The sequence below is a fragment of the Ambystoma mexicanum genome, chromosome 7p (assembly GCF_040938575.1).
Source record: "Ambystoma mexicanum isolate Mex_15411 chromosome 7p, UKY_AmexF1_1, whole genome shotgun sequence".
In the NCBI taxonomy this organism is placed as follows: Eukaryota; Metazoa; Chordata; class Amphibia; order Caudata; family Ambystomatidae; genus Ambystoma; species Ambystoma mexicanum.
The window spans coordinates 59,417,429-59,444,660 of NC_090939.1; the positions used below are offsets into that span (position 1 = coordinate 59,417,429).

At 48.0% G+C, this 27,232-nt stretch overlaps 1 protein-coding gene across 3 annotated transcripts in view; it reads right to left on the reverse strand.

Annotated features, from left to right (window-relative positions):
- The window catches only part of TTF2 (transcription termination factor 2), a 1,006,608-nt gene that overhangs the window by 299,247 nt on the left and 680,129 nt on the right, over window positions 1–27,232 (reverse strand). For all 3 annotated transcript variants that reach the window (XM_069635774.1, XM_069635772.1, XM_069635773.1), the window contains one exon: window positions 8,047–8,129. In XM_069635774.1, coding sequence (XP_069491875.1) covers window positions 8,047–8,129 — 83 coding nt within the window. The remainder of the gene's footprint in view (window positions 1–8,046; window positions 8,130–27,232) is intronic.

Sequence of the window (27,232 nt, forward strand, 5' to 3'; positions counted from 1 at the left end):
TCAGCTGCTGGGGCCAGGCCTTCCATCCTAATTTTTTTTCTGGGCGGCTTACCGCATTTTACTGCCGTTTCCCGACAGGGCATACCATCTTGATTTTGGAAGCTGCCGCCACCTTGGAAGGTGTTGGGACTCTTCCAACCCGTCAAATCAGTTTGCTTGGGACGTCTCTGGGTGCCACCACTGTTATCCTGCGACAGGGGCCTTTTCTGTTGGTGTGTGGACCACATTTGACTGTTGAGCTGCTGGGGTCTGCGCTGTGCAGGTTCCTCCATCCTCCGTCGTGGATTTCACTCCAGTGAAGGAGGATCGCTCTTCTTTTGGGCCATTGGGATTATCCTTGGCTTGGGGTGCCAATCCCTGGGTGACTGGATCCTTAATTTCGCCCTTTCAAATGAAGCTGTTACTAACTGCATCACTTCTCCTTCTGGAACCGAATTTCTGAAGGCAACCACCATACATATTTACCTCTGGGCCCTGGGCTGGAGAGTTACTCCAGATATTCCCTCTCATGTATCCCTGTGGTCATTGGGTTCTTCAGACCCGCTTCTACTGCATATCCATCGGATACCTTTGGGGCGTGAATCCTGCTCTGCTTTCCTGCTCCTGGGGCTGTTGGGTCTCAAAGTCTCCACTGGATCTCTTCTGCTGGGTCTCCACAGGTGTCCTCTGGGTTGATAGCGCTCTTCAAGGTACATGCAGAAGAAAACAGACTTATCTGGCTTTTACCATGGTTTCCTTTGGGGCACTGTTCTCAAAAGTGGAACTCTTACAAGTGACACTGCAAGGTAGTCACCTGGACAGTGACACTTTTTTTTCAAAAGGGTCCCCCCAGGATCACTGTAGTTCCTCACCAAGCCGTGGATCTTTTGAGACTTCCTTGGATTTACTAGGGACTTTTAAATATCTGTACATTACACTCCTGATAGGATATACATTGTATGACTGGGTGTGAAGGTTTCACCCCTTGCACTATAATATGCCCTTCTGGGCCTAGGGTCTGTATCTGAAAGACTTTCTGGACTTGGTAGCTGTAAGGAGGGCATCGTTAAAGGGCGTTTATTGAACTTTCACAAGGGTGAGAAACTCCCATCTAAACCTAAATCTACGGATTGGAGCAAGCTAAGACTATCAAATAATAAAAACACGGTCCTAGTGGAGTCTTGTCAAATCAAAAGGGCCTATACTAAATAGCCTATTGCCAATCCTTACTAGTAATTTACAAATAATGTGGGGTGATGGTCATGAAAACGAAAGCAGTGTTCACAAAATGGTAAGTGCAGATGTTCGGGCCTTTGGCCTCCCTTCTTCACCTTTTCAGCACAGGACAAGGTTTTCACTCGAGCAAAGCACACTCTGGCTTCTGCTGCATGAGGATACAGTTCCATTTTCACAGATGAAGACCTTCTGTGTCCAAGCCCCTTTACTTCTTGCAAGTAGCTTGACTCAGAGGGCCTGGTATACAACACGAAAACGTTATTTTCCTTCTCCAGTATTCAATTGGGGTGTTCACCCCAGATCCCCTCAGCCAGGCTCAGATCCATTTCATTCACTCAATTAGTCTCCATCAGCCGGGCTCGGACCAACAGTGACGTACTTTAGACTATCAAACACTTTCGAATGTGCACAAGGTTTAGCTTGACCCATTGCATGACCGCTTCTATCTCAATATTCCTTTTTCGCACGCTCAGCATCAATTGGTTACCCAACTGACTTTCAAATGAGCACCCATATGGCACCGGACCACTGTCTACGGTATATTTTCTTGGCCTCTCAAAGTTCAATTACTCCTTTGGTTTCCAATTATATTTGCGTCGCTCGTCACAAGCACTTCACACACTGTTCTCTTTATAGAATTTTGTAGCTTGCAACCTTGGTTCAAAACAAGCTGGATTGGCATCAGTCTCTCTAACTCACCATCTGTGCTGTCTTTTCTGGCGCCGCTTTGTTGTAGGAGTCAAAGATATTACCACTGCAGCAATGACTCCTCCCACCTTGGTTATCGATGCAGGAGAGCCCCGGGTACCTCCGAAACACTGTGCAGGTTTGATAAGCCTTAGTTCCTGGTCTTCAGTTTCTTACTTTCCAAGGCTCAAGAAAGTAACCGTCTTTAGAGTTTACAGATACTTCCCTCCTTGCGACTCTCTGGTCTCGCCGTCTTTCTCCTTGTATTAAACTGCCATCTTGGAACTGCTGTTTCTGCGTGTGGTTTGCCTTGCTGAGATTGTGTTTTCGTGCTATGCCTTTTATTCGTGTGAGGAAGGGTGTTAAGTCAGGTGTGTGTGTAATCCGTAATTGCCTGACCTTGCCTGTCCATGGTGTTGGGACATGTCAGGTATACGGCTCTGGTGTTAGTCCGTTGTCGCTCACTGTGAACTGTCCATGAGAATGTATGTTGAAGAGTGATGGGGGTTTGAATTCCAAAGTAATCTAGGAAAAGGTGTTACAGGGAAGGGGATACCGCCCCTCACCGTCCGGTATCCCACTTCCCGAGGACCCCTTATCCAGGTGATACTCCCACACTGGTCCACCCCCAGGAACTGGATCCAAAAGCGATGGCCGTGTCCTGGCCATCTGGATGACAGATCCCTGGGGGCTAGCAGGTGGGACACCACCTGGTTTCTGAAATAGCCCTCCTAGCTGTGATGGACATTGTGTTCTCCTGCGCTCAACATCTAAGTTCTATACTGTTAGGCAGAATGTCCATCTTGTACGATAGTCTCCTCACCTGCTGAGGCCCCCAGCACTTTCTGCTGGACTAATGTCATGTGAGAGTGGAAGTGGGAATCTTATTCCTCACCTTCTGTACTCGGCACCCCTTTTGGTTTTACTTTGATGGCATTAACTTTCCTCCATCTTTCCTATTGTAGTACACAGCACCTTATGTGCATAGTCACTGGAAGCTCCCTCCGCTTCACCCTTTAGATTTATTATAATTCCTTGCAGGAACTACCATTACCAAGGATAGGTGGGTACTTTGTAGCCTACCTACACATGTCTTGTGAGACAAGCACCCCACCTCACCCACCTTATGTGGAGTGCTGAGAGGACACCGTCTCTTTCTTTGCTCCTGTGACTTTAGTTACAGTAACAAATCCAAATGGCTGGTGGTAGTGGATACTTTTCTCCTCATTTTATCAAACTTACAATGCAGACTGCATTTGCAGCTGTGGTAAGACATACATGTGACACTTGATCCAAAATGGTTTGTCTTCTTTCTTTGCCAACTCACAATGGTTTGTTCTTTCTTGGTCCTTCTGCCATGCTGGGTGGGGAGGGCCTTGTGTGCCTTTTGTCTTTGCCGGGATCCCTTTGTGAAGCCTGCCATAAGGCGCCCATGTATCTGGGAGGACAGGAAACTGGGAGGACTCAGAAACTCCACATGACTTTGTCCTCCAGTGTGCCTGTTTAGATCCAGTGCTAACTGGGAGGCTGGCTGTCCTAAAAAGAGACAGCCCCCACCCAGTTTGACAGCATGCATGTTGAATAACTGGGTTCCTGCATAGAAGGTAAGGGTCTTCATACTGAAGCCAGAGTAGACCACTGGAAGTTCCATTCAGAAAAGGACGTCTGCAGCTACCTAAAGAGACCGCCAAAGCCATCTGAGTGACCACTGCTGCTCCAGCCCCGTTTCCAAGCAACAGGGAAGCTCCGATCTGGACGACTTCCTCCCTTAGACTGGTGGAACCAATCAGTCTGAAGACTTCCAGCATTTTAAGCCATCCCAGGATGAGCGGAAACCTTCATGGGCTACAAACTACCAATAACGTGGGACCTTCCAGACCACCAGAGGCAAGATTTCGCTCCTTGAAGTCCCCTCACCCCCTTACAGGAGCGGACAGTGAGCGATGGAAGTTTTAGCCTCAATTTCCATAATTCACATACTCTTTGAAACAGTCTATGGTGCATCAGTGCGAAAAGGATGTTAAAGTGAGAACAGAGTTGAGCGCATGGACAGATTAGATCAGCTGTGGAGAGCAGCCAGTAACCTCTTAACTCTGCGCGGTGTCATTAATAAGTAACTTGCTTTTTACTCGGAAATAACTCCTTTCAGTTGGGCGTTACTCAAGACTATCCGTCTCAGCTAACAGTTTGTATGTAGTCCTGTGCCTAAAGGACCTTCATTTTTTACACTCATTGCGCACGTATAACGGCTTGTTTCCTTTTTCTATCCATTTGCTTCCATCATCGCGCTTGCATCGGAGCAGCTGTGAGACTAAAATGCGACGGAAGCGTGTTTTCCACAGGATCACAGCGCATCGGTTTTTGCAGCACGATGACATCAAAGGTAAAGAATAGAACCCAGTATATTGTTCAGAAGAACTGGGAAGTTCAGCAGTTGCACAGAATATGCACGATTCACAGTAAATGTAAATAGTTAGATAAAACTGAAGACACGTTAAACATGGTTAACCCTTTCAGAACTCTCTACCAATTGAGAAAAGGAAGGTTTTAAAGAAAAGACAATTGTAAGGAGGTACTTTGGAAGAGCAAATGAAACCAGTTAATTTAAGAGGAAAAGTTCAGCACTTGCAAAAGGCCTTCCAGCTATTTGCGAAGAATAACTGGTAATTTGCCTAATATTGGGGTGGTGTAATTAATCAGGAGGTGAAGTAGGGAAGGACCAAGTAATTTTCTAACACAAATATATTTGTCCACAGGTCAGTCATTGTGTCCAGGAAGGAGACAGAGCACAGCAGAGACCGGGTTTATTATTTTACCTGAGCTGTCCCACAAATGCTCCCTAAATATATGTACCACATTCAGAGGTGGGCATATCAGATGTACCAGTTTATAAAAGGTGGGCAAAAGATGTGGGCAAAAGATGCAAATTGGGCGGTAAGCATGCAAATACACCAAATTAAGTATGCAAAGGGGAGTGGCCACTGAACGTGAGCAAAGATGCACAGAAAATCCTAATTCACAAAAACAGACCGCAGAATTTGTTCTAAAAAATGCTCTTTAACATTGGCTCCATTTAAAAGTGGAGCAAGTGGCCCAAAAAGGAGTGCAGGTGACCCATTTAACCAAAGTAGCACACAGTGCCCACCAATCACAAACAGTATAAAAGCACAGCACTGAGACAGCTACACATTCCAAACATGCCCAATAAAGAAGGCAGCATGCTGCTGCGCCTACTGTGGAGGAAAATGATGTGGGAGGATGACTTTCAACTGGCTGATGAAAAGGTCACTTCCCACCCCATATCATAATGGAGATGCCAAGTCATGGACAGGGTACCCCGTACCACACCCATGGCAGCCCATGCCATACACCCACTAGTCAATGTACTCCCTCCCATGTAATTCTCAAAATGATCCTTCCGGGGCACCAGTTGTGTAATTTTGGTGATATAATCCCCACAGTCGCAGGCCCTACGCAAGGTCTTCAACATGAGCCTTACATCTACATCATACAGGCATGCCTCATTATACAGGACCAGGGCAGGAGGATGCAAAACACTTTCTATGTGGCTGTCTAGCAATCACACTGCCAGTTTGTATACAATTCTATGAAATAATAAAAAAAAAATAATAAAAAAAACAGACATAGCTCGATGACATTCCAGAATGACATGGCAAAACTACCACTGGAGACATTTCAATGGTATGGGAAGTGAAACACTTTACAAAGTAAAGTCACCACAGAGCTGAAGTAAAAAAATATGCTTAGTCTTATTCTAAGACGCATGATAAGATAACAAGAGAATGAACATTAAACAAATTGTCTGAAGTACTTTACTTGTGTGTGTTTTGGGCATCTAATACGTGCACATGTTTTTGGTACAAAGTGATGTTCATGTCAGCATTTGCACATAAGAGTGGGCATCGGACAGATGTGCCAAAAATGTGTACATTGCAGATGGCCACTTATTTGCACCTCTTTTGGGCCACAATTTGCACATTTTTTTGCACTGGGCATTTTTTGAATTTGCTATCTGCAATGAAGATGCCCACTTTAAGAATCTGGCCCATAGCCTCTCTGTACTGATAGTCTGGAGGACACATTGGTTTCCCCAAAAGAATGGCCAAACAGTCCAGGGAAGTAAAGCAGGTGGATTAACTTGCCTCCAAAAAGTCAGGCCAGGGTTCAAAACAAGCAAAAAGAAAGAGTGTCCCATAGAAATCTATGGGAGAAAAGCAGCAAAAAGAAAATCTTTCCCAACAGCATGGATAGGCACGTGGAAGAGGGCGCCCTGAAGGTCCAGTGACGCCAACCAATCCTGCATATAGAGGGCTTGGAGAATCTGACCTATAGTGACCATCTTGAATCAGTCCTTGCGCAGAAACAGATTCAATAGTCTCATGATCCATATGACGCACGCCCCCTCTTTTCGATACCAGAAATGAAGTTCCTTGTTATGGGCGTGGTACGAGTTCCAGTGTGTTCTTCATAAGCTGACCGACTTCCTCCACTGCTATATTGGAAGGCAGCAGTGTGTTTTTCTTGAGCCCCTCATCTAAAACATCAGTGAGCTCATACTCGGTCTCAGGCCTTTATGGATCAGACAGCCCGAAGATGTCCGCCACCATCGCCACTGTGCACTGGAAAGACTGCTGAGGCCTTTCCAAAGTCTGAACTGGGAAAACGTCCAGTCCCAGGAAATATCCAGGCCACTGGCGTCCTGGAGATCTGTAGCCAAGACCAAAACACCTCTCTCTCCGTAGAAATCTTCAGGGGACTCCACTCAATCTTGGCACAAGGGTCCCATCCCAAATGGGATGGGGAACCCCTTCCTCATCAAAAATCTGGACCATCCTCGACATGAAAGCTCTATCAGGAGAGGAGCATTCTCATGGGTCACTCTGGTGCAGTGAAGCAGCTCCGACACTGCTGGGGTAAATGTGTGCACCAACCTAGAGGCCTTGACGCTTGGAGGCAGAGCCTGACAGCTGGGATGAGTCTATGTAAATAGGAGCCTGGCCATGGGCATATGCTCACTGTCGAGAAGGTCCCCTGATGGCTGTCGCTTTGGGCTGAGGACAGAGGCTGTGGCCACTGGTGCCTTGGTCAAGCATATTCAGCCCGACAGTCTTTCATTCTTTAGGAGTAGAAGATTGGGTCGGAAACTGTACCCGTCAGGTAGTTTTCAGGGAATCCCTTTATTGGAGATTATTTTGAGGAATAAGAATGATGCCAGGAGGGCTTCTTGAGCACTGTAGGTCTGTCCTCGGACCAATGCTCCATGCCCTTGTCCGAGATCGCTTGAACTTTCTCCTTGTGGACAAAGTTAAAAAACATGGCCGCCGGTTAATGAAGGGCTTATAGGGTGCATGGACAGGCATGACCAGCAGATTGTGATCCTCCCGTAGGCAGCATGAACAAATCCTACGGGGGTCAGATACTGACATTTGTCAACAGCAATCAACAGAGTTCACATGATCAGGCATTTCTTCAAGACCAAGTAGATAGCGTGTCCTTGACACGGAGTGTGAGGAAAAAAAAGAGACTAAGGTTATGCAGCGCTGCACCACTATACATACAGGCCAGGATGTGAAGTGGGGCGTGTAGAGGCATCGGGCAGAGCTGCACCCCCTGGTACTGGAAAGGTCAGCTGCAAGGGGTATAGAATATAAGACGAGAATTGTGGGAGGAAGGAATCCATTCGGACAATTGTTTTGAGTTGACCAGAACAATGCCATTAGGGGTTTTCCGGAGGTAGTGTTCTAAGAAGCCAACCTTATTGGCCCTGCCATTTTTCCACAAAGATAAGCAAACTTTCAATCTGGAACAGTAAGTGTGCAGATAGAAAGTGTCCAAAAAGCCTGCAAGACAACAGACGCACTCCAAAATGCAATCGTCATCATCACAGTTGTGCCAACCTATGAAGTACACCCAGACAGGTCACAATATCTTGGTGGGAAGTGTCTTGTACGGGACCCACTAGAACTCCCTGCTGCCAAGCATTTACGTTTCCCCAATTCAACTCTCCCCCACTGGCCAGTTGCCACTACTAGCATGTTGATTTAGTTACAGGTGGGCAGGCCCTCCCGCGGAGCAGGCAGACAGCATTCCTATATGCCTAAACTTCACCCCACTGATTCTTACCTTTGTCAAAAGGGTTGTCAGACCTTCGTGCCTGCACCTGGCCTTTGTCTTCGTGTCTCTTAAGGTAAACCTGCAGTGTCGACCTGGTAAACAGAGGAGAATATGGTTAGACTAGGTCTACATATCGTTGTTGCTAAACAATCAAGATCTTCCCCTTAATTCAAAACTTTGGGCAGCTCTTAGAAGGGGAGCAGAAGGTTCAAGAGTCACAAGACTGTTCTAACACAATATTCAATTAGAGAATGACTGCACAAAGATGTTATGAAAAATACAACTTGTCTTCTGTGAAGATATATAAAATGTTATGCATGTTACAGGCAATGAAACTATGAACGATGAGTATATTTTTAAAGGCCAGGTAAAAAGGTTGTGCCCTCACCAGTTTGGGTCCCCAGCAAGTTCCAATGTAAAGCAGGTACTTTAGATAACAGATTTGGCAGTAAATACTCCAGGGACACCAAATTATGCTCATCTGCTCACCTGGCAATTCGGCTCATGTAGGATAAAAAGGGGGAGGGGGTGCTGTGCTGGCATCTAATTGCAGGAGTTGGATACTGGTCCCGATACTGTGGTAACTCATGTTACATATGTACCGACTATCAAGACACCTCAAAATCCCAAATAGGCCAAGAGGTGTTGAGTCAGTCCAAACTAGACTCAATGATGAGTAGACAAAATGCATGGCAAAATACAGATTTATGATCATCAAGCAGGAACAGCATACAAGCATTCAAATCACGTTGCTCTCAACATGTTAATCAAGAACAATTGCTCAAGTACTACAAACGCATTAATCAATCTCGTCAAAGCATATTAGTTTACAAAACCTACAGGGATAAGGTAGTGGGTTTACATACAGCTTCTGAAGGGGTTATTTCATTGGGTTACACATATCCGATGGCTACACCTGGAACCACACCTATATTGATAAAGTTTAAAACAGCTCTATGACAAGAGGTTGGTTGGCATGATACTTCATGGGCAGCTTGACACTACGGATTCTGATAGGTTGACTCTCTGCTAGCCAGCCCTGGACACTTTACAAGTCAAGATATGAGCCAGACAGAGAAGGGGGAGAGAGGCTCATGGACTGTTCTTATTTATTCGGATTTGTTTTTCCTCCAATGAAAAAGTTACCACCCCTCATTCTCAGGCCATGAGACCGGGCAATCTTTGAACTTGGCCTTGTGTGGCGCCTCGTGTCATGTCATGTGTGCGTTTAGGGACTATTGCAGGTGTCTTAGCTATGTTTGCTTCCAATTATTGGCCAGTGTTCTCCGAGTACGGGTTACGTGCTATGAGACTATGAAATGGATTGACCTCATTTATTCAGATTTTAGCGAATATTAATGCGCGTGTTAGGTTTTCTTCTACCGCTAGGGAGATATTCAAATCATAAGCTTTATTTTGAAAAACAAATCATGAAGCACGCATGTCAGAACAAAATAAAACACATAAAACTGCCTCAGAATAAAATTACTGAATCGAATATATCAAAATTAACAATCGGGTGATCTCTTCCGTTTCTTCAAACAAACTCTCAAAACCCACTTGAGGTATTGACTGGAGGCAAAGACTGCCAGAGTATCAGCTGAATTCAGAAAGACTGCCATAGCTACATCAATTGTTCTACATCCACGACTCAAGACCAATTGTTTTTAAAAGCGTCTTCTCAAAGGCAATGTGACTGGACACAGCATTATTAAATGTTTCAAATCCTCAATTGCCTTCCTACATAGCATACATAAAGGAGATACACCATTGTCCCATCTATGCATCAACTCTACGGTAGGCAAAATCTCAAAGTGCAACCTCACGTACAAGGACTTACAAATTTGGGTCTGACATAATCCAAGTAATCCTCATTTTCTTCCTGTGTCTTAACAATATAACAAGCCAAAGATTCAGAGGATATGGATTTTACTGCTATATCCTGCCGTATTTTAGCAGAGTCTGCAGATTTAAACATTATTTAAGAATTAACTGTAATAACTGATTACTCCAATAGCCACCAAGATTCATGTCACCCAGGCACCTCCTCACATGGGATACCTACTTCATGTTAGTGCTCCCTTGCTAAAATAGAACATCCAACAATGCTTCCCTATGTTTCAAGAGATTACCATTTGACCACAGCCGGACCCAGTAAAATACCCAGCGCAGCTGACAAAATGATTCAATCCCCTGCATACCCGTCTCAAAAAGTACTGGCCGGTTTGCTGTACAAAACAGTAGTCCCAGTATATTTTTCAAATACTTGTTCTCTATGATTGCCAGAGAGTGGGTATTCGTTTGCCCCCACAGCTCCACCAAATAGGTCACAGCTTTCTGTGCCTGAGCCTTATATGCATCAAGTGAAACACAAGCATTGTTACTGCGTTCTGTGGTGAACCTAGCAAAGGCTCCATTGTACCTGGCCAATTTTAGCTTAGCTTTCTCCAGCTGCAGTGACCAGACAGATTTGGGTTGTTTGACTGAAGTGTTATTATTCACAGCAGAATTGACCGTAGTCCATTTCGCCGCGAAACGCTTTGCACTTCTGCCAAACAAACCCAAACGTGACTTACACCAGCCCCACCCCTCTACTTACCCGCTTCCCCTGCAGCATCAGATGCGTCCCTCTAATGCGGGTTGGATCCGACGCCGCAGGGGCACTTTTTCTTTTTTCTTTCGGTCTCCCACCTCCAATGTTGAGGAAGCGGGGGGACACCCCCGCAACTCCTCCAAGACCAAAAATACTGAACATGGGGAGTGGGAGACACCCCCACTCCACATGTTCAGTGTTTTTAAAAATCTGTCTAATGGTACTGGCCGAATATAGGTCTAAGGTACCATTCGATTGGTTTTAAACGATCAAATCGGTTAATTCCGACCAGCGGATTTGGGTTGTTTGACCGAAGTGTAATAATTTGCAGCAGAATTGACCGTAGTCAAACAGCAACATGTAGACATTACTCTTACCCCCAAGTAATCATAGGAGGCCACTTGTTCAATCTCCCCTTTGTACAGGGCCAGCCTGACCCCACTTGGATTGTTTCCTGATATTGGTGTTAAAGATCATAGATTTTGTTTTGCTGACATTCAACACCAATCCATTTATTTTGCAAAAAGCAACAAATACGTCCACCTGCTTGCAGGTACCTGTAGGCGTTAATGGTAAAAACTCATTCACATACAGCAGAACTGGTATATTATCGCCTGTTAAAGTCGGTGCGTCCGTGTGTATGGCCAAGAGCTCCTCAATCACACTGTTGATAAAAAATACACAATAGCTTATGGCCCAAAACACACCACTGGAGAACGCCTTTTTTAATTCGTATTCTAGCTGCGGTACTCCTGGCAATGCCCCATCTAACCAATGCAGTATTGCCCGCATACAAACTCTGTATCGCGGGCAGAAGTTCACCAGGGATACCCTGTTCCCCAATCACCTCCCAAAGGCAGCGCCTAGGCACTGTGTCAAATGCAGTACGCAAGTCCACAAAGACTGCGTACACGCTAACTTTCCTAAGGACTGCATACTTGTCGCACACCAGCCGCAGTCAAAGACTTTGGTCGATTGTGCTCATTCCTTCACAAGACCCCGCTTGTCGATGGTTAATATTCATCGAATCATTAACCCAAGTACCCAAATAAACAAGCAATGCCCTGGCAAAGGTTTTCCCTGCAGCATCCAGATAAGAAATGGGTCTGAAATTCGAATTCTCATCTCCCTTTCTCGTGGATTGGGATCAACTCAGCATTCGTCCATGACTCTGGCACCCCATTTTTATTCAGAATTCCATTGAATACATTTGCCCAATCTGAGATCTCATTCATATAAAAGTCTATGGGTACCCTGTCCCAGCATGGCACTTTGCCCAGTTTCTGGAACAATACTGCTTTGCCAACCTCTTTGCAGGTGAGCTTCAGCAGGGAGTGATTAAGATCATCCCTGCTCATATCATGGCGAATCTTGCTGCGAGCTGCCCATCCTCCCCATAGAGACTACTATTATGACCTACCCAGGCTTATCCAGGCTTGTAGTGTTTTAGATCCAGCACCTTGCCCTACTCCCATAAAGGACAAAAATATACTTTTGAGCCCCCTTATCTGTGGCAATCAGCAGACTCCTCCAAATGTCATCCTGCCATGCCCTCTTTTTGTCCTTTATTAGCCTTCGATATTCTACCCCGGCCAACCTCAAAACATTTCCAGTTGACTGTGATTGCAACCTTACTTCACTAATCAACCGACCATTGGCCAACCTACACCATTCCATGGGTTAGAGACCTCCGAGTTTACACACTACTTTCGGAGGTCTTGAAAATCGTAGTCCTATCTTCACCAAAGTTTCTTGTATTGAAACTAAACCATCCATGTCCTGAGGATCCAATATGACAAATTCCTCCAACAGGGGAATAATATCTTGATAGACCAGAGGCAAGATCTCCTCTAGGTCAAGCTTGCCATACCTGATGTTACACCTGCCGTGACCAGAAACATCGAATGCAGGCACCACCCCCCATGGGAGCCACTCCTCCATCTGATATTGCCCAGAAACGCTCACTCGCCTCTAAAAGCAAAGGGTGATGATCACTCTCGACTGTTACAAATAGAGAAGGTTTTAAAATAAAATCCCAAACCTCAATGTGCAATAGTCAATTTTACTATTAGACAAGTTAAATGTTGTAGCTGCTGGCACATCCCCTCGGAATCGACCATTAGAGGCCCTTAGATTGGCTGACAATGAAATCGCCATCTCTACCACATGCCTATGCCGTCGAAGCGGGTAAGTGAAATGTATGACCCCCCAACTACCAGTGACTGCCGCCCTCTTCCAGGATGTCTGCCATACTTTGGAGGGGCCCAAACTGAAGGTTTAGATCTACCCGCTACCAAAATCTTAGGGGGCCCTACAGAAGATTATCTCCATGCCAAAACATTATCCACAATTTTCCCCACCAAATCCGGGCCCGGACCAGGGATGATCCCTTTATAAAAGTTAAACAGGATCACAGAGTTATTCCTTAACTTGAGATGTAATTCAAGGAAATCTATGGAATCAGTATACATTTGCTCAATTAATTAAAAAAAGGAAACATTCATCCATATCAGCAGACCCTTACGCGCCGGTATTGAAACGGTAGCATACCCTTGGATATTTGGGGCTTCCAAGGCCCAGGTTTCCTGCACACAAATCTCCCCGAAATTACGTAAAAAAGGCAAGCCAAGTTAGTGGACATGTACTTAGTTATCCTGGCAATGTTCCATGCAAGGATCCGCACCCCAGGCCATGTCTGGTCTGGGTATACTCCAGGATGATTTAACCCATCCTATACACCCCAAGTATCCAGCTGCCTTAGCTCCCACCAAGCTGAAACAATCTCTGCTGAATCTCATTCGTAACTCTGCCCCTACAGCCGGCCATTCGACCAAGCAAACTTTCTACTCTCCGTAAATGATGAAACCTCTGCTGATAGTGGGGGAATCACTACATAATATCCCCAACAAAAATATCGCCATAGATATTTTTGCATTGCAATATTTTTGCGGTGGAATTAACATGGAACCATAGCGGGTATCTCCTACAGCATCACATGGTGTACAACCAAAGCCCCGGTCACGCCCCCTACTTCCCGCAGCTTTTTAGTGTCCCAGGGAGGTAGCAACAATTTTATAAAGATTGTCAGGCCATTTGGGGCAAAGCCCGCTGTTCCATTTCCAGTATTCCCTGGACTAGAGAAGGGTCGTTCAACTGGATTCTTATTGAATCTTTGCCATATGGCCTGATCAATCCCTCACAGAACACGATGTCACTTCGTATCACCCACAGGCACCCTCTCTTAGCCCTCAACCAATGGATGGCCTTGTTAATTATACCCTCTCCACGTTCATATTGGATATCCTGGTGCTTAGGCACGTTAATCAAATAGAAGCAGTCCAATCTTGGTATGCCATCTTGATTTACTATTCGGGGAGGATGTGTCTTAACTGGCACTATTGACCATGGCAACATGCCAATATCCCCCGTTGGCGAGCTGGTCATTCTTCAACTGGGGATTCTGCGGTTGGTCACAACCATAACCTCTACTTAACCCAGAATAAGCTCCCTTCCTTATCCCAGACGGCCCTACTGCCACCTGCCCCCCTGAAACTTCCTGCCCTCGCGGGGGCTCGTAACACCAAATCCTCAACTATCTTAGCCAATCTGCTTATTATCATTTTTTAATTCTCGATTTTCTTTCTGCATAAGGGCAATAAGCTACAACCCTCACACCTACTGGGTCTTATTCCATTTGCTAATCTCAACTCTTGGTCACCAACCCAGGCACGATAGGCATGAGCGATAAAATGGGTGCCAATTCCAATGCCACAGGGCATGCTTTGGTTTCAGGGATGCCGTCTCTGGCGGGCTTGGTGCTCAGTGCATCAAATCTATTACTAACAGTTACCTTTAGAGCATAACTGACGAAAGTTACCTCTGCTGCCATGTCTTGAAGCACAGGACCACCCGTCACCCCCACACTCCCTCAGTAACTATAGCCCCCAGCAGAGGCAAATTTAGCTTGGCTGGCACACTATAAAATGTCCCTTTATTTCCTTTTGAATGATTTGGAACTTGATATCCTGGAGTATTTTACCCACATACACAAGTGCCGCAAAACTTGCTTTATGGGTACACATTTTCTTTAGAAAGTATTCGCATTTCCACTATGCTGAGCTTACATTTGGGGACCAGTCTCTCTATGTGCCCTGGGGTTCCCCCTCCTTACTAGCCATCTATTTCTTCACCCACTGGCACACTACAATTCAAAGTCACCCTCGGACCACAATGGGCCCCATAATACTGGCCTTCCTCCCACTCAAAAGTAATAGGGTCGATGTCATTTAAGAAACCCAGCTATCTCCTCCCATGGAGTTAGCCTCCTCAATCTGCTCCACAAACATGGCGCGCTTTCTAGCAGAACCATTGTTAAGGGGGCTATGCACCTTTCTTTTAGTCATTCTGGCAAAATATTAAAATCACCAACCCACCAGTCCCCAAGGCCATCCCCCACAACATGCACACACATTCGCTGTACCTGGTTAAACAAAACACTAATACACAGTAATTAAAAAATACGGTAGGCAAAATCCTAAAAACAAATTTTGCCCCCATTTAAAAGAACATTGACAGTGTACCACGGTACTCGGGTAACCCTTTCCTTCGCTGCGGCTCGGCTGTTGCATTTAGTTTTAGTCATGGCACTTTGGCCTTCCAGCTCTCAGGCTCCATTAGCTTTGCTGTCCTGCAGGTCTGAGATCCCAGACTTCACTCGACGGCGCACAGAACAGCGTTCGATGGTTGACGGCAGACACCCGTACTAGAGTGATTACGTTCTTTTTTTAGCTGCATCACTAGTGTTCCATCAGACTTCGGGTGGTGCAGGCGGGCAAGCGGCCCAACGCTGGTGCTTTTTTGGAGTTTACATCTTGTCCAGACTTTTTAAGCACCATGCCAGTTACGAGGTCCTCCGTCCCCAGCAGGCATGAATATGGGCATAGATATGTCCATGGAAGTTACTACAAGCCATTCCCTGGGGCTGGACACCTATTACCCAGCCTGATGCCACGAGCAGGGAGAAACCTCTCATTCAATCAACCTCTATTGCCCCTCACAGGAATGGCAATAGGTTTTCAGAAGTTTTGGCATGAAGTGGTAAAAGGAGACAAGCTCCAGCAGGAACAACTCTCATTCGCTAAACCTTTGAGCCTTAATAACGACGGAGAATGATCTGAAATATGTTACAAACCCTGCTTGCTCCCTCCCCATCATGCCTAAGCTCACCTCCTAAGGCAGCTAACTCTCACAATCATGGAGTGAGAGATGGGACTCATTCTCTAAGCAAGAAATCTGATAACCATGAATACTGCAGCCAGTTGGGTGCACAAGTTGGACAAACTTTACAAACCTTAAAAGGGATGCAGACATGGTTAACCCCGGCAGCAGGCTCTCACACAGGGCTGGCAGACACCAACACAGCAGTTGCGTGGCAACACCTCAAGGGACAGATGCTGTGCGACCTTGTGGCTTGTTGTAACATGGAGGATTTCCAGGGACGGGTGGCTTCTGTGGGCCCACTCACATCCACGATTCCTTTGACACTCTCATAAAAGTGTATGCAAACCGAACCAGAACCAAGGCATAGCAAAATTCACTCAATCTTGTCCTGACTTTTATGGTGTCCATCAGGGCTGCCAAACAGATCCCAAAGATCTCCCCCTTGCAGTTGTGCTTATGCAAATAAAGGCTGTCATGCCTGTTCCTCTTTTGGTGGGGGAAACATTACGGGAGGTCGTCCGTCTGGTGGGCCACAAATCTCGCCAATTACCTGCCAAAATGAGTGCAGTGGAGAACACCAAAATCAAGCAGGTGACTCCGGGTACTCTGTACACAAGGAAATCGCAAATGCCTAACATCGAGAATGCAACCATTAAAACGTTTGTCATGGACCAAAGGAACTTGGTGATTACCAACATAAAAAAAACTGGATGGGAAAGAGACTAGAGAAACTAGGTCCTCGCCTGGTTACGTCAAAGGACAGGCCCGGGTGTGGTCAAAATGTCTGACCTTAAGATCCTATGCAGGATAGATTTGAGCCATTGGGGCTCTGAACATACCTGCAACTGCGTGTTAGTACAAAAGAAGGTAGCAGGCGCCCCTCTCTCGAAAGAACAAGGCATGATAACCTGTTCAGTGGTTATTAACCACATTGAGAGTTTGCAGCCATTGCTTTTTGCTCACTATACCTTCACAGATGGGAAATATCGAGAGAGGGGCGCCCGCTACCTTTGCAAACCAACTGCGTGTTAGTAGGTTGTGGGTTTGGCACATTACCCCTCTATCTAGGAGCATGTAAACCCACTCCCATGGGAGGCACAAACTGTAAGAAACTGTAAGCTTGTACTCTGATATTTTATGGCAGACGCGTTTACCTTTATGGACCCTTCCTGGTAACCTTCTTAGTAGTGAGTTAGACTCCCATACTGCTTTTGGTTATTGTGCTGCCCTTGTATATGGAACAAGTTACTTACCTGTAACTGTTGTTCTCCAGCATGGGTCTGGCATAGATTCACATGCTCATGAATATTCCCCGTTAGGCTGGGAATCCTCTGTAAAGACAAAATCAGTATCAGTTTCGTTTCTGATCGGTCTTTCTTAGTAGTAACCAATCACTGGTCTCTGGGTCATACTGCCCCCAGCCAATGACTGCCCTCTCCTTAAGCCCCTCCCCTGGCAGCCATCCTCAGATTTGGTAGCATGTAAAGTGGCAGTATGACCAAGTGAAGATCCACAGAGGGGAAGGAGGGAGGGTTCTCATGTGAATCCATGCCAGACCCATGCTGGAGAACAATAGTTACAGGTAAATAACTTGTTCCTTCTCCAGCATGGGGTCTGGCATGGATTCACATGCTCATGAATATAAGAATACATAGCAGTACACACATGCACAACCACGGGAGGTGGCAAGGCTCAACATTAAGCCTTCAATCAACTCAACATTAAGCATCTCTTACCTCCTCACCAGGCCCACCTTCAGGCGAACAGGCTGCGCAGCACTGCTTGGCCGACCCTGGACTCCTCCCTGGAATCCCAGTCGACGCAGTAGAAACTCGTAAAGGTCTGAGTCGACCTCCACGTAGCAGCCCTGCAAATTTCCAGCAGGGGCACACCAGATAGGAACGCCGTGGTAGCAGCGATCGCTCTGGTCGAATGGGCTCTTGGATGGCCAGGCAACGGTCGGTTTGCCAACCGGTGACAGTGCATGATGCAGTCGGAGAGCCATCTGGAAATGGAAGCCTTCGAGAGGGCCTTCCCTTGGTTCACAGGTCCAAAGTTCACAAACAGCTGTGATGTCTTCTGAAAACTTTGTGCAGTCCACGTAGAACTTCAGCGCTCTAGCTACAGCCAGCGAGTGCAGAGTCCTCTCGGCCGGCGACGAAGGCAACGGGAAGAAACTGGTAACACCAAGGGCTTGTTGAGGTGGAAGTCCGACGGCACCTTGGGCATGGAGGGGTGCGTCCTCAGCACCACTCTCGCCTCGTGGAAAGTCAAGTACGGAGGCTTGCAGGAGAGGGCCTGGACCTCTCCCACTCGTCGTGCGGAGGTGATGGCCACAAGAAACGCTGCCTTCCACGAAAAGTACTTCAACTGGGCCGAATGCAGAGGCTCGAATGGCGGCCCCATGAGCCGCTCAGCAGCACGTTGAGCTCCCACGCCGGGGCCGGAGCCTTCACCGGCAGGATTGAACGGAACAGTCCTTTCATAAACTCCTTCACCAGGCGATGGGACCACAGAGATGATCGCCCAGGAGTTCTGGTGTAGCGTGAAATCGCCGCCAGATGCATCTTGATGGAGGCATGAGCTAGCCCCGCCTTGGCCAGATATAGCAGGTATGGCAGAACTCTCGGGGCCGTAATCCGTAGGGGGTTAATCTTCTGTACGCGGCACCAGAGAGAGAAGCTTTTCCATTTGTGTCCGTAGCACTTCAGAGTTGGGGACACCCTGGCCTTTGCAAGCACCTCCTTGCAGTCCGCCGGGATATTGTACCCTCCAAACTCGGGTGCTGCATGAGCCAGGCCTGCAAGTTCAGCGACCACGGGTCGTGATGGAGGATGGCGCCTCCTTCTCTGGAGAGAAGATCCGCGTCAGTCGACAGTTTGACTGGGGGGGACGCTGACAAGTCCAGAAGGTCCTGGAACCAGATCGGTCTCTGCCACGCCGGTGCGACGAGGATCATCCTGCACCGGGACTTCTTGAGTTGGTTGATGAGTCGCAACGGCAACTGGGGGGTGGTGGGGGGGGGGGGGGCGGACGCATACAGGAACAGGCCATCCCAGGGGAACGAGAAAGCATCGGCCATGCTCCTCAGCTGGGATAACCTGCTGACGAACCTCCGTCACTTGGAGTTCGTCGCCGTCACGACAGGTCGATCTGGTGTTTGCCCCATCGTTGGAAGAGTCGATCCGCTTGATTCTGACGCAGCTCCCACTCGTGGCAAGAGCGCAGCTCCCTGCTGAGTGAGTCAGCGAAGGTGTTCTTTATTCCTGCCAGATGGAAGGGCACCAGAAACATCCCCTGGGAGACAGCCCAGTGCACAGATCCTGGGCCTCCTTGGATAGGGCTGGGGATCTGGTGCTCCCCTGCTTCCGGATGTAGAACATTGCGGTGGTGTTATCGCTGAAGACCCTCACCACCTTGCCCTTGAGGGACGGAAGGAACGACCCGAGGGTCCAAAACACAGCTCAGAGCTCCAGGATGTTGATGTGGAGTGCCCTCTCCTCCGGGAGCCAAAGACCTCTTGCGTGGAGATCTCTGGTGTGAGCTCCCCATCCCCAGGGAGGCTCCAGTCGTCACTGTCTCCTGATGTGCCGGGGTCTGAAAGTCCGTGCCCGCTGCGAGATGTGCGCGGGTGCCCCACCAGCGAATCGCTTGGTGGAAGGCCTCGTTGAGGGGGATCCTGTCTTCGAAGCTGCCCGCCGCTTGTATCCAACGGGCGTCGAGGAACTCTTGTAGAGGACGCATCCGCAGCCCGCAAAGGCGCACCAGGTAGATGCATGAGGACATCATGCCGAGAAGGGACTTGATGGATCTCACCCGGGCCACGTCCGCGGTCAGCAGGTGCTGCACCTTGGCCAAGATGGCCTTCGTCCTCTCCTCCGATGGAGAAGTCAATCGCACTACTGTATCGAGCTTGGCTCCCAGAAACAGTGCGACCTGCGACGGAACCAGGCAGGATTTCGAGTAGTTGATGGAGAATCCCAGATCCGTGAGCAGTTGGACGGTCTTCAATGTGTGCTCGACGGCGAGTTCTCTTGTCCTTGCACGGATGAGCCAATCGTCCAGGTAGGGGTAAACTTAGATCCCCACAGGCGCAGCCACTGGTGCTAGGCACTTGGTGAATGCCCTGGGCGCCGACTTCAAATGGAAGGGCCTTAAACTGGTAGTGCTGCCCCTGGACCACGAATCTGAGAAACTTTCAGTGTCCTTTTAGAATGGGGATGTGAAAGTAGGCATCCTCCAAATCCAACGACAGGAAGTTACCCTCCTCCAGCTGTCCCAGCACGTGCTGGAGGGACACCATCCGGAACTTTTGGGCCTTGATGTATTTGTTTAACCGACGCAGGTCCAGGATGGGTTGCCAACCACCTGTCTTCTTTCTGACGAGGAAGTATCACGAGTACACTCCGGAGCCCCAGACCCTCTTTGGGATGCGCTCGATGGCTCCTTTCAGCATCGCCCTTACTCCCAACAGCAGTTGAGGGACGTGGTTCTCCTTTCTGGCCACGGGAGGAATGCGGGGGCACTTTAGAAATTCGAGAGTGTGCCTTTGTGCCAGGGCATCCAGCACCCAACGGTCGGTGGAGATGGACTCCCACACGCTGACAAACTTTGCCAGCAGGCCTCCCACCGGGGTGTTCAGTTGGGGGCCCGACGATAGGGCCAGTTCAGTCCTGCTTGGCAGCGGACTTGCCGCCTTGACTTCCTTGCCGACGACGAGATCCTCCCGACTTGCCTCCTCCTCTATAGGCCTCTTGTGACGAGGAGCGAGCCACCTGGCGGTACGTCGAGGAGCCACCGCCGAATCCTTTGGAGGCACCTTGCTTGCCTCTGGAGTTCCAAAAGGGTGGCCGTCGTTGCTGCAAAACTCCCAAGGCCCGAGCAGTCTGCGTCGGTCTTGATAGCCTGCAGAGATTCGTTTACTGTCTTTCCAAACAGGTTGTTCCCGTTGAAGGGCACGTCCAAAACGTTGGTTTGCACGTCCTGATAGAAATCAGTTGCTTTGAGCCACCCCGTCGCCGAAGGCAAACACTGTTGCCCAACTGGCAGAAACTGCTGTCAGCAATGTCCGTGGCCACTGTTATGGCCTGGTCCGACGCCACCTCACCTTCCTGCAAGATCTCCAGGGCCTCAGCCCTTTTGTCATCCAGGAGGAAGTCCAGCAGGGGAGCGATCTTAAACCACAACTCCCTGTCATAGCGGGCCACAATCGCTAGGGCATTGGCCGCCTTAATTGTCGCAGCCGACGAGATGACTCGTCGTCCCATGGCGGTCCAGTTTCTTCCCCTCACCGTCCGGTGGGGAGGTCGAAGTTGAAGCAGTCGCCCCCGCTGCTTTCTTCTTGGCCGCTGCCGAGACGACCGAATCCGGGGTCGGCTGTGCCCTAAGGCACAAAGGGGCGGAATCCGGGACTTCTCGTACCGGTCCCTCTTGGCGGGCGTCGTGGACGGGTTCTTCAAGAGAGACAGCCCTTCGTCCCAGATGTCGTCAAGTAACGGGACTGAGAGGACTGTCTTCCTCTTGGCCTCACGCCGTTGATAGAGGAAGCCTTCCTTCTTCTGTTCTTCGGGGCAGAGCCGGAAGAGCTCGGATGCCCTGGCAATCATGGCATGGAAAGAGCCAATTTCGTCAGGCGGGGAGGACCGAGGGGGTGGTGATGGCAAGCCCATCCCGTCACCACTGTCGTCATCCGTCCCCGTCGTGGCCATATCCGTTCCCTCCCTAGGATCAGGGGAAGGCGAGGAAGGCAGAGAGTGGCGTGAAGGCTGGAAGGGCGGGGTGGATGAACTCTCCTCCGGTTGCCTGGAGGGCTTCCCAACGGTCCTGGCTCTGCTGGGTCGTCCGTCGGGGGTAAAGGTAACCACGTCCTTATCTCCGTACATAAGGCTTGGATTGCCATCAAGATGTCCCCCGAGTTGTCCTGAGGCTCTGGCACCAGCAACGGTTGGGGGGTGGAGCCGTCCTCCATGGGCTTGTCGGCGCCACCGTTGCTCTCTTCGTCCGCCTCATCGGGATTCTTCCTGTGGGAACGGACCTCCTCAAACCTCTTGTTGAGGACCTTCACGACTCCAACCAGCTCCTTTTCAGAGGCTGAATCCGTGTCTGTGATGGCTACCGCCCCCTACCCCTTTTTTTTACCGGTTTTCTCATGGGGTCTTTTCGATGGGCTGAAAAGAGGATTCCCTCCACGGTGGCAGGGAAACTCTGGGCCCCGAGGTCGCCTCCACTGGGCGAGCCTCCACAGGCTTAGCCAGGGTCGCCACGACTCCCTCGATAGAGGCCTTAGCCGGGTGAATCAAGGCCTTCACCACCTTAGGCGCGCTTGAGGCCTTCACCTTGGAGGGAGGGTCACCGCCTCGCTCCCCCTCGGCTGACTCCTTTGAGATCAACCGGGACCTCTCCAGAAGCTTACCCGGGTTCTCGAATTTTCTCTTCCCCGAGCCAGAGCGTTGGCTCGTGGTTGATGGCGTCGGTGAAAGTGCGCCCTGTCTGGCAGCCGAGGAGCCTGACCCTTTGGTGCTCCAGGTGCCTGCAGACTCGCGGTGCTTTGCCTTCTGTTGGGGCCCCCGTCGCTGGGGCGCACTCACAGGACTTAGAAGACCGCTCAAACTACTACTTCTTACCTGCTGGGCCCTTCTCCAGCCAGCTGGCGAGGCGGATCCGACTATTCCTCATTGTCCGTTCCGACAAGTTGTTGCAAAACGCACATTCCTTTTCCACGTGCGTTTTGTCTTCGTGAAGGCAGTAGAGACATCTCGAATGCTCATCCTCCTTGAAAACGCTCTGTAATCCGCATCCAGGGCAGTTCCTGAACAGCTGGGATCCAGGCGTCGAGCTTCCCTTGTCCTGGGCCATGTCCACGAGGTAGGCCTCAGATCTTCTGGAATTGTCCAAGAAGCATAACTCAACGAGACTTCGCCCTTGAGGGGCGTAGAAAATTCCGAAACGGTTCCCCGTTGATCGGAAGTAGAAACGGTGGAGCTTGAGGCTCGATTAACCGAAAAGATTAGATTAAACTTTGAAAAAACGCAAAACGCAGTAAAAGCTCGAGAGCTATAGCACGAGGACTCCCAACACTTGAACGTGCGGTAAAAATCTGAGTATGGCTGCCAGGGGAGGGGCTTAGAGAGGGCAGTCATTGGCTGGGGGCAGTATGACCCAGAGACCAGTGATTGGTTACTACTAAGAAAGGCAGATCAGAAACGAAACTGATGCTGATTTTTTCTTTACCGAGGATTCCCAGCCTGACGACGGGGAATATTCATGAGCATGTGAATCCATGCCAGACACCATGTTGGAGAATATGTAGTTTGCCCTCTTGATTATGTTTCATGTTTTATGATTCTTTTGTTATTGTTTGTTCTGTTGCGCCATCATGCCTACGGGTCCACTGAGCACGGTATAAATGTAATAAAGTAAAGTAAAAGTGTCCAGCTAATTATTCACCATCAAACTCAGACACAAATCCAAAGTCTTTAAAAAGCGCTTTTCAAATTTGGGCAGTCACTCATAGGATGCGTCAATAAAACATGAAAACAAATCCACGAGTTGAGCAATACAAGTTTGCCACACAGGGACAACTTGATCAAGTAAACGCATAAGGCAATAACAGTCAGCAGTGGAAAAAGTATAGCTGGAGATTCCACTGCGCCTTTAGAAAAATGGAGCAGGCATGCATGACAGCTCAAGGGGCTGCCTTAATCTGTCTCCCCCCCACTCTATCCACGTGCAACAGCAACTTACTAATGCCTAGCCAATTACTCCTTCAGCTCTTGCCAGTAGCTACCAGGTCAATTACGCTAGGAGAACTTCTGTTTGAATGCTCCAGTGGAATCTCAGGCTTCGTTTCTGCAACAATTGTGGAATTAAATGTATTCAGATCGACAAGCAAAGTCGAAGCCCCCTTTTAACAAATTAAGGGTAGCGCTTCCCAAAGATAGTGGCTGCTCAATCACACTACCAACTTGTGTAGTACAGGCCTATATTAAAAGGTGGGTTACTGAATACCAAGAGATCAGTCTTGTGTAGTCCCACACCAGTTGTACTGCACTAATTCTTACCCAACATCAGTGAGTGTTTGTGTTGAAGAAAAAAAAGGGGGTGGGGGAGTGGTGGTGAAGGGGTAGAGTTCCTGTTAGGGAGAATTCTCAGAAATGTGCTAATTCCTCTCTACCTTGAGAGACCCCCAGCACTTTTGCTGGACTCTAGGACTTTTCATGTTTTTAAACCTGGAGATAGAGAATGTATTTTTCTGTGATTTCAACTCTGTTACTTTTGGTTTTTGGAGTCTGCCAAACTCCATAGGCATATTTTTACATTGCGACACACAGCACCTTCACAGTGCAGTGACACAGTGAAGTGTCTTTCGGATTTCCCAAAGTTTCTGTCATGGTGTCTCTGTTAAAGAAACTTTGCAACATAAGAGAATGTCCACATTTAAGTGCGCTAAGCAGGAGATATGTTTATCAAAGTATGTCTTATTTCAGTGAAATTCCACGGGACTCCCGGTGGTCGGTAATTTTATCCACTGACTCGACAAGCATTCGTATTGCCACCCATAACTTTCTGGTGGCGGTCAAATTGGAAACAAAAATTTTAATTGGATCAGTAAACAAATGGTCTACAATAGCTGTGTTCAGTATGATGACATAGTCAATATGTTTCTTGAATTATCCTTGATATGTTTTAAATGATAAAGGTTGAGCCAGGGTAACGTATGGTACACTTGTGGGTATCTTTGTAGGTTTCATGTTTTGGAAATGATTTGCCATAACGATTGCAAAGCCAACATGTGGTATGCGTTTTATATTCACAGTGATTTCTGGATCTTTATTATGATGTTTCATTTTATGTTTTATGATGTTTTATTGATGAATTGTATTTAATTTAATTGTATTTAAATATTGAAAAAGTTTTCAGCTATATTCAATTAAAAAAATTAAAAAAAATATCTTCTCTTGGATAAACTACTGTTTCCAAGAGTAGTGAAGTGAAATTTACTTTACTTCCATTTATAACTTTCTAGACCCAGCACACACTATCTTACAATAGGGTGCTGGAGGGGTTACTTAGTATCCCCTTTGTCTAGTTTCTCATGTAACATTTTTAGGTTACCCTTTCTACGATTAATGGCTTGTGGCAGTGGTTTACTTTTTACTACTGTTTTGTGCTTTTACCTCGGGCTGCGTTCCCAGCTGCAGTAAAGCACCCTTGGGTGCTATTTTGTCAAAAGGGTCCCGGTCTTTCTTTGTAGAAAGGTCCTTCTTGAGATTTACTCTGCGTGCCAAACCAGGTTTGGTCCCTTTCTTCGTTTTGTCTTTGGCAGGAGTCACGAGTAAAGCCCGCCTCTGGCTCCAGAGTGTCTAGCAGGGGCAGGAAGTGAGGGAGGTGCCCGAAACTCCCTGTGCTTAATCCCCTTCGTTACAAGAATACACCCAAAGGTGATTGGTCGGCTGGCTGTCTGGCAAGGACAGCCACCCTGCTGCTTGACTGGCAGCTAAGCTGTAATGAATGGGAGAAACCTGCATAAAAGGCAAGGCTTTTTGGCTTGGAAGGCAGAGTCGACCACTGGACGAAGGAATCCGAAGAACAACTTGGAAGAGACGCTTGCTGCAACTCCTGGATCGTTGGTTTGCCAGGTGAAACCCTGCTGCTGTGCTGAAGCTCCGAATTTGTCTCGACTAGAGAAGCCCTGCAAGGATGACTTCTCCCCTTGAGTTGGTGGGACCAATCAACTCCAAAGTGAACTCATCTGGACATCTTCTTGAAGTTGGCTGTACTTCCTGGCTGCTGCAGGTACCGAAGTGCCAGGGAGAGGAATACCATCACTTTTAAGCTAGCCAAGAGTTCCAGGAAGATCCTCAGGACTCCCAGGAAGCAGGACGGACGGAACCCGAGCCACTTTAACAGAGTGCATGGACCCCAGAGGCAAGGAAAGCCCATCTTGACAGCCATAAACTACGGCGGTGCTATTTGCTTTAGACGTGAGGAGCTGAAACCGCGAAGTGCCACTGATTTGAAGATTGCTTGTTGCTGCCACCGACCATCCCATTTCAGTGCAGGAGTCCCCAGAAGTCCTCCCTCTTGTCCCCACGACTGAGGCCCAGGACCAACAGGATCTGCAGAGCTGCACAGGAATGGAAGTCATCTGCCACCCTTTTCTTCTAACCAAATGTACTGTACAGTCTAAGAACTTACCTCTTGTTCTGTAGCCTTCCTTGTTCTCAGTTGAGACTTATCTTGGTGTCTCTGTAGAGTTGCTTGCATCTCCTACTACTCACAAGCCTAACAGCTTGTGGCCCTACATAGATTTTTATTTGCTACAAAGACTTCTAAAACATTGTGCAAGACTTGCTTACCTGCAAGAAGTGCTTCAGCTCACCTAGCCTTTTGCCCAATTGACATTGGCCTAGCCTGGCTCCCTGAATGACTCCTCTCCTTGGACATTGTGTTTCACCTATCCTTCCAGGAAGGGGTTAACTTACTCTGCATTGGGGGGGTTTAAAAGTACTTGCCTGCTTCAGAATATTTGTGTGATCTCTTGTTTATTCTAATAACCCCTTTTCTTTGACACTCCTCTAAGTAATGCTCTAAATGTGCCAGTGATAAATTAATGTCCACAGGGTCCTAGCTATTTAAGTCAACTAAGTGTAGGAAGTGCCTGTGCCATCCCCAATGGGTGCTTGCTGATTGAGAAACTAAGAGTGTGTATTTTGGAGTGTATTTGTGTGTTACTGTTATATTGCCCATTCTGAAGAAGGCTTATTCAAACTGACTTACATAAATTAATAATTGTTTAATCAAGAAACCTTGAGCGCAAGAGTTTAATTGAATACTTGTCACTGTGAATCTCTGTGCAACTACCCTGCTGCTCACATTGACCGCTCTTGAGATAAGCCTGGCTGCTCAACCACACTACCAACCTGTGTAGTACAGACTTATACCAAAGGTTGGGTTCCTACTACCAGTTGGGTCAAGGTTGTTGTAGTGTACCCTAAGGGTACTGCTCTAAATGTTGCCTAACAGTTACTAGGATGGGATAAAAATGTTACAGGGAAGGGGATACCACGTCTCACCATCCGGTGTCCCACGCCTACAAGACCAATCAACCAGGTGATCCCCCTGCACTGGTCCACCCCCAGGACCTGGATCCAAAAGCGATGGCAGTGTCCTGGCCACCTGGATGACAGATCCCCAGGGGACTAGTGGGTGCCTTCTGGTTTCTCACACAGGGTAAGGGAGCCAATCCCTCTGGCGTCATAGGAGAACTCTGAGAAGAGAAATAAATTCTTGGCATAGTGCATTGTAAAACTAAGAAAGATAAAGGGAAGAACCATACCTCTTTGAAACTGTGAACTGTAAAGAGCCTGAGAATCTCAGGGA